The sequence below is a fragment of the Drosophila suzukii genome, chromosome 3 (assembly GCF_043229965.1).
Source record: "Drosophila suzukii chromosome 3, CBGP_Dsuzu_IsoJpt1.0, whole genome shotgun sequence".
Lineage (NCBI taxonomy): Eukaryota > Metazoa > Arthropoda > Insecta > Diptera > Drosophilidae > Drosophila > Drosophila suzukii.
Window position 1 is genome coordinate 72,859,487 of NC_092082.1, and position 18,461 is coordinate 72,877,947.

An 18,461-nucleotide genomic window follows, 5' to 3' on the forward strand; every position below is an offset into this window, starting at 1 on the left:
TTGCCGCCTCGTTTTGTTGTTCTCGTTCTTGCTCTCCTTTTCCTTTATTGTTTGGTTTTGTTCGCTTGTCTTCTGCGTGTTATTAACGTTGATAAGCCTCTGCATCGACAGCGCCTCCATCGCAGATCTTAACTCGAAGGTGTTCTATCCCCATTCCCCTTGTCTCCCTCTTTCTGGGCTAACTAACGCCCGCACCTTGGCTCAAAAAAGAAGAAGAATACAAACCAAAAAACAAAAAATGGTGGAAGCAGCCGAAGAGTACAAAATTATGCATGCCAAATTTGCATTATTATTATTGATGTTTGTTCTTGTGGTCGCTGGTGTTGTAGCTGTTAGATATGATGCCAAATTTATGCAACGTTTGACATCAATTCGAAGTTTTTGGCTGGACAAAAAGATACACGTTATGGTGAGAGAAGGATGTGAGAGATCTAAAAATGGGAATGGATGGGATAGCATCGAAGCTAGATCAGATATGGTAAGGTAATTTGAATGCAAATTTATACAAAAAGCATTTCTGGTTAAGATGTAAAAGAAATATATTAAACCTAAAATAAATAATTAGAAATCAGATCCAATGTTGCCTAGACAAACGATTTAGAACGCAAACTCTACTAAGATTTTGGTTACGCCTATCCAAACAAAAGACTTAGGACACAAACTCAATAGAAATTGAAAGGAACATAGTGTTTACCTTATTCAACCGCCAGGATCGGCACAGTTTGGCAGTAGTCACGCAGCTTAGAAGGCAATTTGAGCCACTTGATGGTACATAAATCCTACCTGTCGTCTAAATGCTACCTCTCCCACAATGAGATGACCACCCCTCGAGCACTTGTTTTTCCGGGGTTCTGTTTTTGGTTTCTGTCACATTTGCAGTTCGTTTTTCGTCTTGTTTTGGGCAAATAGAAAGGTGCAGCTCGGAGGCGTTGCAAATTGTTTGACTTCTGCGCAATTTGTTATTTGCACCTTAATTTACAGATATTTTGCGGTCAGGCGGACCGAACCACCCATGGTGGCTAAGATGTCCGGAAGATCTTCATTTTGTTTCGGGCGCATTTTGTTTTCGGTTGAGTTTGTCTAACCCAAAATGAAGCTGGCCCCTGACAAATGCACAAATCTTGTTCTGAGGGCCCCTGACCCTCGTGTCAATATTTACACAATGTGCGGTTGAGTTTTATTTTCTTTTACTTTTTTACCGTTGCCCCATTGACCTCTCCCCCCGCCGGCCACAACTTTATTTCTTACCAACTCTTTTGCCTGAATTTGATTGCTTGCCTTTATTTGCTTGGAACAAAATGCTTTGACTGATGGCTTGACTTTAGAGGCACTTTCCTATATTGTTCGGTTGGGTTCCCCATTTCGGTTGGATTTTTTTTTTTATTTTTGGGTGAAGTGTCACGCTGTCCAAGTTCAATTAGTTTTGTATGCGCTCTTCACAACTTTTGCCGAACTTCTTTAATGCCAAGATTGATTTCCTCCTCTGAGGCTGCGGCTGTGTATCTGAAGATTGACATTTGACGTGCATAGAATTTGTCTAACTGTATTTCTCCCTTTTGCCCGAATGTTTGCCTCTTGTCTCGGCATTTGCCGTAAAAATTATTGATCTTGGAACTCGGAACTTGGCGGGAGGTTCGGATGGGGGGCCACGCCTGGCATTATTATGGATAAGAATGTGGTAGAGAAAAGAATATTTACTTCATTTCTCATTGTTCTGGGTTAAGCAATTACCGAATTTCGTTTTGTTTTGGGTCAATCTTTTGTTTGACTTAACAATTAATCCAAAATTTATCAGCATATGTAAAGGATTTTGACAGTTTTATGTACATGGTATAGGTAGTATTTAATAACTGAAATGTTAGGATCTGTAAGATTAAGTAATAAAGGTCTTTAAACATTATTAAAAGTATGTTAAACAGTATTTTTCTCTATAATTACCAAGCTTTACCTACTTATTTTCAACATTTATTTTAATACGCCACTTTATTATACTGCAGTTAAATTTAATTACCCCTACGCTTCCCAAATATACATTCAAAGAAGCCATCATATTTATTACCATTCTTTTTCTAGCCATTGTTAATCACAAAACCGCCTGCCATCGAGCCAAACAAAAGACTTGGGCAACAAACTTGGCCATGAAACCCTCCCTTCGAAGTAGGTGACAAAGTTCAAGACAATCCCAAGATAAAATTTTATTAACTGGCATGAGTCACGCACGCAAAGAAAAACAAAATATTTAATATGAAAAAAGTGGACGGCATGCAAATAAAATACTTTTGCGAAATAAAAAACGCAAGTTAATTCCAGAGAAGAAAAAATCAGACACCACAAATACGGAGTGGATGATGCTCCAAAAGGGGGAAGAGGATGCTGCGGCAGATGAAAAACAAATCATGAGGCATAAACATGACCAACAATTCAGACGGATGCGGCGGAGGCGACGGGGAAAGTGCCCATAGAGACCAAGTTCGTAGTGACGCAGTTGCATTTGGTCAACACGGTGATGAGGCGGCTCTTGTTTATGCTAATGCCAGTGCCAACCAACAGTGATACCAACTTCGATATGGGATTGGCTGAAAGCAGAACGAAGATTCGAATACCCTGGGGGTCCACCTTTGGTTATCCATAGCATATTTACTGTGGAAAAACTAGAAATTAAGGAAATTCTTAGTTATATATTTAAAAAGTGATTAAATCAAATTACAATAACAGAAATATGTAGTTTTAGATATTATGAGATTTTTAAAGAATATAAAAGACGGTAGATTTAAGAACTATTTTTAAACTTTTTGTATCTTTAAAATAAAATATAAAAAATAATTATGAGTTTGAGTTAATGAAAATACCATTAAAATGAAATATTTACAACAACTATTTTTAAACCTTTTGGATCTTTAAAATAAATAAAATATAACAAATACCTTTGAGTTTGAGTTAATAAAATTCACAATAAAAATGAAAGATTTATAACAACTATTTTTAAACCTTTTTGTATCTCTAAAAAAAAATTAAATATAAAAAATATTTTCGAGCTTAAGTTAATGAAAATCACATTATAAATGAAATATTTACCCATCCACCAGATATATTTCTTCCAGATCCCATATAACCCCTACCAAAATATGATCATACCAATTGGCAGGGTGGCGGATCAACAAAAAATCACAACAACTGCTGCTCTGGCAAAAAAGTCGTGAGTAAAACACAAAAATTCACACAAAACACGGCAACCTGTGAGCGCTGCTCGGAGCTTTCATTTTCGAAGCGATACCGTTAGCTGCACAGGCGCTGCAAATGAACAACAACAATATTGGCAGCAATACCAACAATCAGGCAAAACAACAACAGCAATGGCAAGTGCCAAAGAGGAAATGCAACAACTACATATTTTCAGGGCATGCTTTATTTACAATTGTAAAAAATTTTTAGTTTATTTTTAAATTTTAATATTTAACATTTTATTTTAAATTTATAAAATTTATTTATTTACTTGGAGAATAATAATAGGAATAACAGTTAAAATTTTTGTTAAGTAGGTCAAGTTGCATGCGACCGCCCGCGCGAGAGAGAGAGAGAGCAGGTAATAGCTTAGGAGAGAGATGTGGAGCTTCAAACAAGTATGATCGTGAAAGAGAGCTAAGAAAATATATATTTTTTTTAAATATAAAATAAAGGAAAACCTTTTAAAAAATCTGTGAAAAGAAAAATTTCCTTATTGAAAAAAGATTACTTAAAAGTAAATTATTTTTTTAAAGAAAAAATAAAACGAATCACAAAAAAACTGTCTTAGTACTGAATAATAAAAAATAAAAAATAATAGTTAAAAAATTAAATTATAATACTGAGATATATTTTAATGTAGTTCACAAACATCCAAAATCGTATGCTTTTGTCGAGGTTTCAGCAAGATAAACAAACTTAGCCCTGACTTTGACTTTGAACTGCCTCGAACTGACCTGTTGCCAACAATCGAACATGTTGGCCGGCTCAAGCCGAGGTTTTCGTATCGAACATGTTGTGCCCATACTCTCCGGCTCTCGCTCTCCGATCGTGATTTGTATCTTTGTATCTGCACAGCGGTTGCTGCTCGCATCGGATCGCTTCGCTGCCTGCGCCGACGTCGACGTCGCCGTTGAACTTCTTGGCTCGGAAATTTCTTTTCGTGTTGCGCCTGCGCACAGTTGGCTTTCTACCGTTGACGTCTGCGGATTTGTGCGCACCCAGTGTCTGCGTTTCAGCGTTTTTTCGCGGTTCGGTTCGATTTGATTGTGGACGTGGACGTGGACTTCTTCCTCCTCATCGCTTACATCCACAGAGATACAGAGATACAGATACAGTGTGGCGAACATGTGAAGTGGCAATAATCGAAAGAGCAAGCAACAGAAATTAGAACAAGCCCACAGCAAAAATAACAAAAGAAAGAGAGATAAAAAAAGAAGTGAACAAAAACGCAAAATTTTAAAATATCGATAAAATGTGGCTAAAAAATTGTGAAAATGGTTGACAAAAAGTTTAAGAAATTGTCAAATACATTCCATATCCAACTACTAAAATTCCCAACACAGTGCTAAAAGTGAACAAAAAAAAACAGTGCAATACAAAAGGAAATACGCTTAACAAAAAGTTAAAATTCAAAACAAATTCTACAAAATAAATAAATAATATTACACATGCTAAATACTCCCAAAAAAAACGCTGTTGTAAATATTTTAACCCGGAAATCAGCTGCGTTGACCCCATTGTACATACTGCAAGCAGAAAAGAAACAAATAAAAAACCAAGAATATTGGAAAGCAATCTAAATTAAACCACTTTTCACTACGGAACTATCATCCCAGATTGCAGGGTTGCAATTTATATCTTTATCCCACACATAATAAACAATCTACTCGTACTACTACCCGTTCATTATTTTATGCATAGTTTTATGTCTTCCTCCCATTGTTTTTGTGAGTATACAAAAATGTTATTTTTTATTTACCACACATTTTCTACCTTACCCGCATTCGGTGTTGGTTTTTAATTTGTTCTCTCTTGGTGATGGCCTATAATCTATTTTAATTCCACTGCTTCTTCACTTCAATGTTTCGAAATCAAGCTATAAATACAATCGCAAACTTTATACAAACGCCAAGCTAATAAAGGATTCTTAACTTACAACCCCAAGGATTATCATATATAATTGAACACGGATTATCGCAAACAAAAACCGAAACAGTAACATCCAACGAACAACTTACAGAAAACGTTAATTAATTTTTGAATATTATTTTCAAAATGTCTATTAGCTAAAGCTGCAATTTCGTAACAGTAAGTAATCAATGAATCTTCTACCCCAACACCAAGCCAATCCAAAAACCAAACAAACCGAAATTCCTCAAGTCAACGGCCTCGCGAATAAGAAGAATATTCTCAATTCTTGCTTATAAACAAATCAGGCAAAAGTCATTGACCGAAATCGTTTCCGATATGTTCGTATATTACTCACCTGTTATGAAATACAAATAGACGGCCTATAGACAGGCAGGTGGATCGGGAAGGTGGGGGATGTGTAATAGGGTACCGCCTGTAGGGCTCCACTTAGGTATGACAATTGTGAAATTCACATACTACTAATGGGCAGTGACAAGGCTGTATCCCGAGATGGATACAATGCTAATTAGAACTGGGAATGGAATTTGGCGCTGGGTTCGTTCGTCGGGGTGAAGAAACTATTGCAAAAATGTGTTCTTATTAGTCTAACAAGCTATATTTTCTTTGGGTTCGCTGACAGAATAATTTACAGGCAACATAACTACCTTTGTGTTTTATATAATACACATGCATATATTTTAATGTGTTTAAAATTCTATAATCCCTTTGGAATCTATCCCTAGGAGTGTTTTTAAACATCTAGATTTTTCTGTGACTTCTTGGTGACAAATCATACAAATATGATCTCACTATGAAAATATGTTTAGCATCTTATACACAATTTATTATTAATTGACCAGATGTCAATATTATATATTATATTATATTGGCAATACAACAATTGTGGATTATCATCAGGAAGATCTCGATTTTTCTTTAAATATCATATTTTTTTTAAGTTAAAAAAAAAATAAGTTATTTAAAGAACTAAAAATATGCAGCATTAAAGACTTGGGATTTATTTATTATATATATATATATTTTATAAATTTTTAAATACTTGGGTAGTCAAACCCTCTTTTTGAAAAGATTTTCATAATAGTGTTTTCTTGACTTTAGATTTATATATTTAGATTTATTTCTATAACATTGAAAACACCCACCTAAAAATGTTTATAATTGTATTCCCCTTTCTCCAAGATTCCTCAAACAAACTTATTTAGTTGATCGGATTAAACCGGCACTTCCCACATGACGTATGCGCAATGTGCAGCCGAAAATCCACAAGCTGGAAAATATAATGGTTCCGAAACAATTAAGCGTCTTTAGGCGACCTCAAAACGAACTTCCCCACTGCAGTCGGAAGTAAAAAGTTGTGATTCTCCTCTCTTCGCTTTACAGCTAGCACTTAAATGTTTTTTATATTTTTTGGTAAAAGGAAGGGGGCAGTTAAGAGGTGAGGGGGAGGGGAACTGCTACTGTTGCCAAGCCGTTGGATGGGCTAAAAATAAATCATAAAACCGTTTGTTTGTCTGACAAAAATGGTCTAAAATACAACAACAATCGGTTGGTAAGAACGGAATGGCAATGGCAGCCAAAAAATTAAAAAAAAAGCTACAGCAACAATGGCAGCAACAACAACAACAACAGTAGCGGCGGTTTGTACCGTTAGATGACGCAAAATTACGCTTACTCATTCAGCAAGCGGCAATTCCCCCAAAACAAAGCAAAGCGGTAAAGATAGATATACACTTGGAACAAATATTATGAGAAAAATGTAATTTATTAAATAAATAATTACAAAATTTATTTCACAACATTATTGTTTAGTAAAAAGAATATTATATTGAAAAATAATGGTTTTTGGTTTATTAAATTCTTAGTTTTTAAATAAAATTCATAGAGTTTTTATCAATTTGTTTTTACCTATATTTTATTGAACAAGTTTGCTTTTCAAAGAATACAACTTTAATATATTAATTTTTATTTAATACATAAATATTATTCCTGATTAAATTAAATATTGCATTGAAAAATAATAGTTTTTGGTTTAATAACTTCTTATTTTTTAAATAAAATTCGATGAGTTTTATTCAATTTGTGATAATTGCTTTTATCTTTTTTTAATGAACAAGCTTGCTTTTGAAAGAATAAAACTTAAGTATATAAAGTTTTATTTAAACATACTTATTATAAAAATCGGGAGCTTTAACTTTGGGCTATTTCCTCCTATAGTTTTTCTCAGTGTAGGCCAGAGCGCGTTGGTATATGAAGTAGGCCCAGCAGCAACATCACCTTCAAGAGCATCAGCAACTCTTCCAGCTGTCTGGCAGCGTCAATGAGCGTAACCAATTCGCTAAGCATTAAGTTGCATTTTGGGTTAAAGATTTTCGTTGTTGTTTTCATATCTTTCCTTCAAATTTTCAGCTTTTCTTCATTCGTTTTTAATTGAATTTCAAAATTGAGATCACAATCGGCTCCGATTCGATCTTTAATTAAGAGGTGTGCTGGGTTAAGGAGGTTTTGTTCCCGTGAAGACCGAAAATGAGGAGGCGAGCATAACATATCAATTACAAGAGTTGTAACAAAATTAAGTTCTTGAGCTTGGCTTAACCATGAGCTTTCAGATAATTAAGGAACTGCATTAATTAGGTCACTAATTCGGGAAATGAGAAAATTTCAGCTGGAACTAAAGTTGTTAGGCTTTGCTTAATTTCTTTTGTGGTTATTTCTTTATTATTATTATAAGCCTTATAAAGCAACATTTAAAATATATTTGTTTAATATCCCTTATATTATTTTAAGTATTTATACTATTCGACAAATTAAGAACTTAAGTAACAGGACCATTAATCAAGATATTCACAAACCTACAAAAGTTCCCTTTTAGAGGCAAAGATCCCCAACAATAAACCGCCCAATCAACTTCAGTCATTAGCTGATCATTACTTAAGAACCAAAGATGATCAAATAATTTGGCAAATATGTATGTATGAATTCAGAAATATTTCTAAACCGCCAACTGCTAAGAAGGAGTCTTCCTATCCCACAACTTTTTTTGTTTAATTTGCACATTTAGCTGCACAACAAAGGGAATATACAACTACAAATGGAATAAACTACGCAAATACGCAAATATTATTCACAAAGGCAGCGGATAGGAAAAAAGTTCGCTGACCTGGGCAATGCTTTTTGGGACTTGCCAGACATGTTGTCATTGTGGTTGTTGTTATGGTTGCCTCTGCTGCTCTCCGATGACCACAACAAACCCACGAAAAAATAATAATAATAATAGAGTCTCGACACGCACACACAGATACTCCACACCATTTAAATAACAACAAGAAACTAGCTGGAAAAAAAAGCGACTAAAAATAGTTAAGCATCATAAAAAATACACAAAAATTTGCATAGTTGTTACTGGACTCCCTCCAGGGAGTGGATTTGGACTTGGATTCGCTGTGTGGAGGGTCCATTGCCGGTACATCTCTTTCACATATATACAGCCTCGGTCATAAAAGTATCGCCAAGCCTTCCTGCGGGGCTTTCCGTTCGGAGAGCCGGCCTTATCGCCATCGCCAGCTTGTCATCTGGCCTGTTGGACACATGTTGGCCACAAAAAGGGAGTGGAGGCCGTGGAAGCTAACGGCAGTTGTAGTTCCCCAAGAGACCAGGGTCTCGGGGAAGAGTTATGTCGAGGCGAGTCAAGTGCCGACCAGAGCAAATTGCTGTGCCAGAAGTTCATTCATGGCCAAAACAAACAGCAGGCGATAAAAACCACAAGAGTTTAAGGAAAGATTAAACAGATGTGGGGAGAGAAAAGATACAGTAATATTCAGAAAGGTTTGGGAGGAAAAACTCAGTTAATGAATGCTAGGAATTTTGTATTCCCTAGTTTATACATAAATATTTAAATTAATTACCCATTTACCCAAGTCTAAACGGGTTTTTAAAGTTATGTAGAGCAAACGAAACCATCAAATTCTCGTTTTCCTCTTCCCATCTAGACTAGTTAATTTAAAACCTAGTTTACACCTCGAACAACACAATTCATGTGCAGATAGATGGATACAAGCACTTCATTTGATATACAACAGGCACGCCCACCCATTTGCTAAAGTATTCTTGACCATGTTCCTCAATAAACACTGAGGAAAACAATCAATATTAAGTTATTCCTCAAAATTATTCTATTGAAACTAAGACGATAAAATATTTTATAGATCAAAATCTTTAGCCAATTTACAAAAAATAAGGTCCTTGCTATAATTCTTATTTCCTGATACATGAACAAATCTTTAACTGATCTCAACACCAAATTTCTTTCTGTATCCACTTGAGAAAACAAGATTTTGATAGCGTCTGTAGCGAAGTGCTGCGCCTATTTGTTGACCAGTCTGCAGATGGGCTTGGCTTTGGTTCCCCGTCTGTCTCTGGGTTAGTTACTCATTCCAGAGGGGGCTAACGGAGGGGCATGCCACAATTCTTACAGCTCGGCCATCCAGTATCCAGCTTATGCCATCCAGCACACGTGCCACATGTGCGGTCAAGTGCGCAGCTGCCAAGGAGATGAAGAACTGGAACCAAGAGCACAGAATCAAGAATTAAGAACCGAGCACGTTTCCCACCGCTGACTGCTAGTTTCCCAGTTTTATGTTTTCAGTTTCCAGTTAGGCGGTATCTCACTATCTGAATACACTACTTTTTCTTTAAAGCAACCTTATAAAGAACATATTTCATAAGTGATCATCACTTTTTAAGGTCTTCTTTGGTTAGCCTTGTAAGGAATGTGTTTAATAAGTGATTAGCCTTTCTTAAAGATGCAATTCCTTTAGATACCTAAACAAAATAAGAATGAACCCACTCTGGAAATAGGTCAGTTATCTAAGGAATATTAACTAAAAGTCCCAGACTTCTGAATCTTCTTTAGATAACCTTATAAATAAAGTATTTAATAAGTGATTAGCCTTTCCAAGGTCTTCTTAAAGATGCAATACCTTTAGATACCTAAACAAAATAAAATTGAAAACACTTTGGAAATAGGTCAGTTATCTAAGGAATATTAACTAAAAGTCCCAGACTTCTGAATCCCCTTTGATTTGATAACCCAGACAGGCACTTACCATAGAATTTAAATCGGCTTATTACAGAAAAAGCACCCAAGAGTATACAGGCGGCGGACTGGCCAACTGAAGTTGGTTCGTTTCTCGACTCGTTCGTTTTTCACTGCCAACAATTTGTTGCATCCACATCCGAGTGGGCCAAGATAGATGGGGCAGGGGCGGGTGAAGAGGGGCGGGGCGGGGCAAGCTCACAGCCTCGCAAACCTTCAATGACTGATGGCGACCTCAATGCAAGCCACACGTTTCCGAGGCTTTTTTTCGGCTTCTCGGTCTTGGTCAAAGTTTTTTTTTTCCATCTTACTATAGTGGAAGCTGGGTACGTGCGGTTTTTCTTTTTTTTTGCGGTTGTAAATTTTGCAATCAAATAATTTTTCATTCGCTTTTCCAGCGATCCGCTTCCCGCAGCAGCCCCGCAGAAAAACACCAATGCCGACCTGATTTTTCTTTTCATTTTCGGGTCCGTGAGGAGGCGGGGGGAAAGTGTTTGCAGCTTGACTTTGGCCAAAACGTTTTGACCTTTGCCGCCGCATCGTGTTCGAACATTTAAACGGAAGTTGATTGCCGCCAAAGGTTAAGACCAATTTCCGTTCGAGTTTTCTAGGAAACGTTAAGAACTCAATTTCCATCTGATCAGCAGCTGTTGTTGCCGGTCGTGTTGTTGATGCGGTTTAGAGTTCATTTCGCTGGTCAATTGCTCGGGTCAGACATTTAGTTGCCTGTTAGATGGTTAAGTAAGTTATTTTTTTGTCTTCGACCCGAGATAGTTGGCCGATCAATTGTCCAAGGGAATTTGAGGGCGATTGTGAACGGATACTGCAGGGCTATCTGTGGGATCTGTGAGTTGGTGTAGCAGATCATTTAGCTAATTGGAGATAGTTTCTTGAGTAATTCTATAAATTTTCATATATTTATGGAATTTTTTCATTGGCTATACCATCATCTTAACCAATTTATCATGTAGGTCAGTATTTAACAACCTACTAGATTATAAAGTTCGTTTCTTAAGTCTTTTGTTGTGAGTTCGTAATAATAACAGTGTAATATGATAATTTACTTTAACTTAGTTCTCACTTATAATTGAACTATTTACCAAAATCTAACACCCAACAGCCACACATTAAGCTATATATAAACTATATAAGCTAAGCTCATAAAATCACTCGGCTGTCAAAAATTCGCACTAATTCGTTCGGAATAACCGTTAAAGGTTTTCAGCCCGCTTGACTGACATAGCAGTAATTATAATGCCCCCGCAGCCGATCTCCGTCGGCTGACATTGTCCATTGTGCGGCCTGCTGACCATTTACAAGCCTAAATTACAATAGAGGCCCATTGTGCGGCGCGCCCCCGCAATTCGTGTGATGGTGTTGGGGTCTCTCAGGTGTGCGCTCCCAAGTGGGTGTATGTGTGTGTGTGTATGTGTGTATCTGTGTCTGTGGGACGGTGGGCATTCAAATGCAAACGGAGCAGCGGACCACCGTTACAATGTGGCTCATTAAAAGAAAAATGCTCATGCAGAAGTAACAATAAAGCGCCGGCCAAACAAAAATGTGTAAAATCTGACGCGCAGTCAAACAATAACAATGGGATACTCAGATTCAGATATAGAATACGGCATCTGAATCGGAATGGGGGTGAGAATGAGTGGCGTTTTTGTTTGCCATAAAATATTTCACGCCAATTTTAATTCCCGATTCACTCAGGCCTATAGCACGCCCAAAGTACACTCGAACTATTGGGATAATAGTAAGAATGTTTAATGTGATTTTAAGTTTACTAAGATGGAAGTTCGCAAGAAAGCTGGATCTTTAAATTGGATCATCCACAAGAAAAAATACATTTAAATTCTAATGTATCTTCTATTTAATACAAGGGGAATCGGTCCAAATTTTTTTGTTGGTACAATTTTATTAATTTGGTATTAATTATATTTATAAATATTTCCCAGAAATGGATATTATTTGATTTACCCTCCTATATACCTAGTACAATTTAGAGAATATCCTATAATTCCTAGATACATTTTTCATAATATAGTTTCCATATTTTTATGATTATCGAAAAAATATCTCATTTTATTTATTATACCTAAATAAAAAATCACTTTTTCATATTTATTTTATCTGGTATTTTTCCCTTGGTGTACTGATTGGAATTCAGAAATTCATAAAATCAAAGTCGGGCTTGAAACAAAAACAAAAATCCCCCATAACTGTGCCAACCAAAACTTGGTAATGAGAATGAGCATGAGCATCCAAAAACTCCACAATTACAATGGCACAGAGAAAGAGCGAATGAGAGAGATACCCACAGAGAGCGAGAGAAAAGCCGGGCTTCGGCAACAGCGGTTCGGGTTTTGCCGATCGCGGAAGTATGTCAGCAGGTCTCTTCTTGTCGTCTCTCGGCTAACGGTAGTTTTGCTGCCGCGGTCGCTGCTCTGCCGCCACGCTTAGCTGCGCCTGCTTACCTGGCTTGACGCCGACGTTGACTGAGCCGCTGTTGCCGCTTCTTCTTCGTCTTCTTCTTCTTTCCGCATGCTAGCGCAACATGTTGCTGGTAGATCCAGCGCCAACCTGTTGAAAGCGAAATTTTCTCTTTGCAGCTGGACAGTGTCTAGCTTTGATTTCTGCCTTTCCGTCTGCCTCTTCTTCACCTTCTTCGTCTTCTTCTTTCTTGCCAAGCCTCGAAATCAAGTTAACTGTTTATGCACAAAAGAGAGAGAGAGAGAGAGAAAAAGGGGGGAGTGTTGTTGCTTTACCGTTTCTTTCATTTCATTTCGTTTTGTGTTCCAACTAGTTAACCAAATGAACTTATACACTCAGAAAAATTATAGATCTATTAAGAATATTTTAGTACTTTGAAATTGTTAATTTCAGTACTCAAAAAATGAAACCTTTAATCCCGAGATCAATAAATTGTAAAAAGTTTTAGATCGAAAGTATTTTATTAAAATTTCCAGTGTGTATAATTGTCAGTGTTTAGTGTGGGTCGACATTGCTTCTTCTTCCCTTGGTTTTTTGGGTCTACACCTGTGTGTTTTAGGTTGTGCTTTCATTGTCGGTCTTTCATATGATGTCGCTTTGGTGGAGAACTTCCACTTGGGTTCCAATCAAGCGTGCACCATCGAAATACAAATATCGAATACGATCACACATTCGTAGCCAAATGCGTTCTCTTTCCCGCTTTGTACACCCCTCTCGCTCTATCGCCACCAATTTATATGCTAATTTAACTGATTATTAATGTTTTGACCCAAATACCGGTTGGAAATTATTATTGGCCGATTCTGGTATCGATTTTAGTTTCTTCTTCGTTTTCCTATGCATCCCATGCCGCCGCTTCTGCTTCTTCTTGTTTACGGACATTAAGGCTTATCGAATGTCTTAACCTAATCTCTATTTTGGGCTGGGGATATAGGAAGGGGATTGGGGATTGGGGATTGGGGAAGCACCGTGGAAAAATATATTTTTGGTCAACGGGCGGGCCGTAGTTTTGTTTAATATTTTCATATTAAAGAATCATTAGTAAAAGCTATCAGTGGGTCGGGATCGATGTGTCAGGTTGTTAGCAAGTGCAGGGAGGCAAGGTGGTGGGGTTGGGTCGGTAGGAACCTGATATTAATTATATAGAGGTGGGGTCATCACAGAGGATGGCTAGTATAAGCTTAATTGTGTTCCAAGCTTATTCGTTGTCTTAGAGATAATATGTATTTGATTTCCAAGATCTTTTATCTAAGAATGGATCAGTGGGCCAAGCTTAATTTTGATGAATGAAGTAAGATTGGTATTGGAACTTATAGATTTTAAAGAAATTATAATTAAGATAAACCAAGATTATGTTTTAATTCAGAGTTATAATGGTATAAATCTTAATAAAAAGTACTCTGAATATAATTAGATATTTTATTTCAAGGAATATTAACCAAATATAAAAAAGGGCTAACGTATTTTTTGTAATACTAAAGAGTAGTTAAAGATTAGTTCTCATAACGTATTAAGTAGATAGCGCTAACCGAATGTTTTTCTAAACTTATGCGACTCCTTATCTAATATTTTTCCAGCTAAAACTTGGCCCTTGGATAGCGCAGGATCTGACAACCCTCGGATCGCCGGAAGATTCGCCTCGATCGCCTGGGTCCACTGACAATGAAGTTTTGCAGCATGAACGGCCCAAGTGAATCGGAAGTTGAGAGCCTGCTGATGAGCCCATGCTGGGGACCGCCCCAGACCTCTGCCCAGGATCAGTATCTGCTCGATGGGCACAAGCTGTTGCTGGAGCACGACCTGGACTCCCTGCCCAGCGATGCGGATCAGAAGAACTCGCTGGACGTCCTGGACAATCTGTTGCTGAACGGATCGTCCCTGAATGCATTGTCCGATCTGAAACCTCTGCCGCCCTTCACCGGCTACACGGGCCACCTGTCCATCAATGGGATCTCCGGCCACCATTACCATGCCATCGCCCAACGGCTGCCGGATGAGAGCAACAACAACTACATGCAGAGTGCCTATCACCCGCAGAACAACCAATCGAATCCCACATCCACCACGCAATCGAATGGGGGCAGCAATAGCAGCTCCAACTCCAACGAGCACAACATAGTCTCCTCCTCCACCTGCTTACCAGAAAGTGTCCTAAGTGGGAGTGGCGGTGGGGGCAACGATGCCTGCCTGGCGGACGTGAAGCTCTTCGCCGATAGTCAACTAGATTCTAAGCTTTACTCGGTGGCCGATAGCTGTGTGATGAATGGTTCCGGCTCGGGATCGTCGGTTAATGGTGGTTCTGGAGCCGGCAATCCCAGCATAGCCACCTTAACGCCCATCGATCAGGTGGCCGATTCCCTGCACAATTCCGGCGTTCGAATCTACAAGGATCTGACGGAGTATGTGGACATGAACTCCATAGATGATATAGCCGCCATTATAGGTTCCGCCATTGCGGACACCACGGTGCCCAATCAGCTGGACAAGGATGATAACAACGATACGCGGGACAGCTGGATGGATCTCGATGCCTGGATCGATGGCAATTGCATACAGCAGGAGTCGGCCAAGGTTCTGGTGTCGCAGCAGGATTCCCTGGGGGATTTCATGCTGCCACACAGTCCGCTGCCCATGCACGCCAGCAGTTCCACGCTCCAGAGTTTACTGAGCCACGGATATATGCCCCTGCTGCAGAATAGGCTGCAGAATGGTCCACCCAATGGTAATTCCTCAGGAGGAGGAGGAGCCGGAAATCCTGGAGCGGGGATCAAAGGGGATCCCCAGGCGCCCACATCTACCTCGTACTGCAACGAACTGGCGGCGGCCACCAGCAGCAGTTGCAGTCCACCCGGTTCGGTGGTCAGCACAACGGACAACCCCAACGGTCTGATGATCAATCCGCGGTATTTAAGCAATCCGACCAATAACCAGGCGACGGGGAATCATCCCCATCAGCAGGGTGGCTACTCCATGCAGAATTCCGGTCTGTCCCTCAAGGATAATGGCCTGTGTTCCCCAGATCTCTTGGGCAACTATCCGCATACGACGACGGCAAGCACGACGGGTTCGGAGATGAGAAGTGGTGCGCCCAAGGCCAAGAGATCCCGATCCCAGAAGAAGTCCAACCAGCAGCAACAGCAGCAGCAGCAACAACAACAGCAGCAGGGCGAGGGTGGTGGACCACCGACCACGCCCCAAATGAGCGCCATCTCACCATCCGGCTTCAGTGCCAGCGATCTGAGTGGTTTGCTGGGCAAGGAGAAGCCCGTCCATCGGTGCAGCATCTGCAATCGGGGATTCCTCAACAAGTCCAACATCAAGGTGCATCTGCGCACCCACACGGGCGAGAAACCCTTCCGCTGCGACGTCTGCGCCAAGGCCTTTCGCCAGAAGGCGCACCTGCTCAAACATCAACAGATACACAAGAGAATTGGGCGTGACTGACGCTCCTCCACGAGCTTTATGTTATAGCCGAACAACCAAGTAGCATCTCCCAGGGAGAAGCGCCATGCGCAGCACAGAAAACTAAGATTAGATATGGTGGGAACGGAATTCGTATAAAGCCCAGCTTTTCCAAAAGGGAAACCCCTCAAATTCGTCCTTAAAAAGTTGATATTGTGGAGTTCATTTTTGGAAGCTGCAAGTTTTATACTTACCAAATCAGCCAAATTATAAACAAAATATATCCCTGCTCTCTGATATTTAGAGAATTGATTCGAAAAATCTTTGTAGATCTAAAAACAACAAGTTTGGTTTCTAAAAGTGTGAAGAGTCACTCTAATGTCTAGGGGTTTCAAATCTCCTGAAATTGTGCCTAAATGTATGCAATACTTTTTTGCAGCTTTTCCAAATCACTAAAAACCCTACAAATTGTTTTCATATCACTTAAGAGTTTGTCAGCGAATGATATATTATTTGTTTTGTTAAAGTTCTTGTTAATCTTATAATTTTCTGTAATTTGGATTCTCCAAGGATCTAAATGATGTGCTGGGTGCATTCTCCCTGCGTTCTCTGTGTGCGTGTGTGCCAGTGCTTGGCCAGGATAATGTCTGAGTATCGTTCAGAACTCGGAGATTGTTCAGTCTATATATCAACAGATTATATAGAAAAACTCTAAAAGGTCACGCAGTGGCATACACACACTTTTTGATATTCGTTGTTGTTGGTTGCTTTTGATCTCTTCGCTTATTCGTAATGAGTGAAAATAAGGGTTAGAAAAATGCCAAATAGTTAAAAAAAAATCAGACTTAGCAACATTTTATAGTTAAAAACAAGTCAAAAACTAAAGGTTTTACTTAGAAAGTTTTTTTTGTAATTTTTTTAAAAAGAAATAAAAATTCTTAAAAGAAAATCTAATTTCTAGCCTGTTTGTTCAATACTTCCGTTTAGTTTGGTTACTTACCCTTCTTAGATCCTAAAGTTCAGTTTTGACAGGTTAAATTACCATCAACCTACTACCTCTAACCAAGATCAGCTTTAGAATCACTTTATGGCACACCATATCCAGTTCTTTAGAGACAGCGAAAATCCAAAGAGACCACAAGCAATGTAAGAACAACGAAGCGTCCAATTGTCATTCTGCAACTGTTGTTCTGTTTTGATGCAGGGTCGCGAACTTCGAGCAATAAAGGTCCTGGCACAGGTAAATCGTATCTAATAACAATCTAGACAATAATACCAATTAAGGAAGGTTAATGAGAGGAAGTTGTATAAAGTTCTGAATGTTGTCTGTACCTCATCATGTTGAAAACTGAAATAGTGACGCATACAAATTACAATTTAAATTAACACTAATCACGCAAAAGCAATAACAATTTTAAATTAATTACTTTTAAAATGTACAAACCAATGGAAAAGCGTTATACTTAAAAATGTATAGGTCTAAGAATTTGTAGCGGGCTTGGCAAAATATTATTCATAATAATCAGTTTGCAAAATATATGAAACGTTAATGGAGAAAAATCTAAACCGAAATCGATGGAAATGATGAAAATCGTTTAGCAATGTACTCAAGTAATAAACTCGATTTAATTTAGCCAATATCGTAAAGCGTTGTTAATTTGTTTTTTAAAAAGTTTGTTGCTAAAGTTTTAACGTTAATCTTAACCTTAAATTATGTTCGATATACCCGAAATTATTTATCATTAATCCTTGGACACACTCAGCACCCGAAAAAAAACCAACAATTAAATAAACCATAAACTAGTTTAATTCTAATTTAAAATGTATGTATAATTTCTATAAACAAAAGACAATATTAATTGTGTTATTTTAGTTATCGTGCAATTTTATTTATTTTTACAAAAGCAAACTTGAATTTTGTTCAACACATTTCGATTTGTAAATATTTATTTCGTAATTGTAATGCCTAATATTTAATTAATTATATTTAAATAAATTCAAATGTCATTCAAAATGTGCAAAACAAACTAAGCCTACAATTGTACATGTGTTTTTCTCTTTTGTTGCGCACCACATGTCGTATGAGTAATGTGCATGGTAATTTCTGCTTTAGATGGAATCTCAAAGGTAAGTGAGTGACATTTGGGTGTTGCCCCATTGCTTATGCCTCACACGCCCCATGGACCCGCTTTTAAGGTCCCATTAGCAACCTGACGGCGTAGCATTGAGGCACGTTCGGGCACAAAAGTAAAAAAATAAAATGGAGTAGTAGCCACAAAAATATGCGAGCCAAGTCAAGTTGAGACCAAGAAACCAA

General features: G+C 38.2%; 1 protein-coding gene across 3 annotated transcripts; it reads left to right on the forward strand.

The window, feature by feature from the left end:
• Positions 1–4,166: 4,166 nt before the first annotated feature.
• Positions 4,167–18,158, forward strand: ich (zinc finger protein ichor). 3 transcript variants are annotated; one of them, XM_036817227.3, is made up of 3 exons: positions 4,167–4,952; positions 5,171–5,313; positions 14,320–18,158. In XM_036817227.3, the coding sequence occupies exon 3, from the start codon at positions 14,405–14,407 to the stop codon at positions 16,184–16,186; it is 1,782 nt and encodes a 593-aa protein (XP_036673122.3). In that variant the 5' UTR covers positions 4,167–4,952; positions 5,171–5,313; positions 14,320–14,404; the 3' UTR covers positions 16,187–18,158. The 3 variants fall into 3 exon arrangements, with proteins under 3 accessions (XP_036673122.3, XP_065722549.2, XP_065722550.2); XM_065866477.2 differs by having other exon boundaries at positions 4,167–4,626; XM_065866478.2 differs by lacking the exon at positions 5,171–5,313.
• Positions 18,159–18,461: the final 303 nt, after the last annotated feature.

Excerpts from the sequence above, each read along its gene's own strand:
- ich (XM_036817227.3), top strand. The coding sequence starts at position 14,405 with ATGAAGTTTTGCAGCATGAACGGCCCAAGTGAATCGGAAGTTGAGAGC.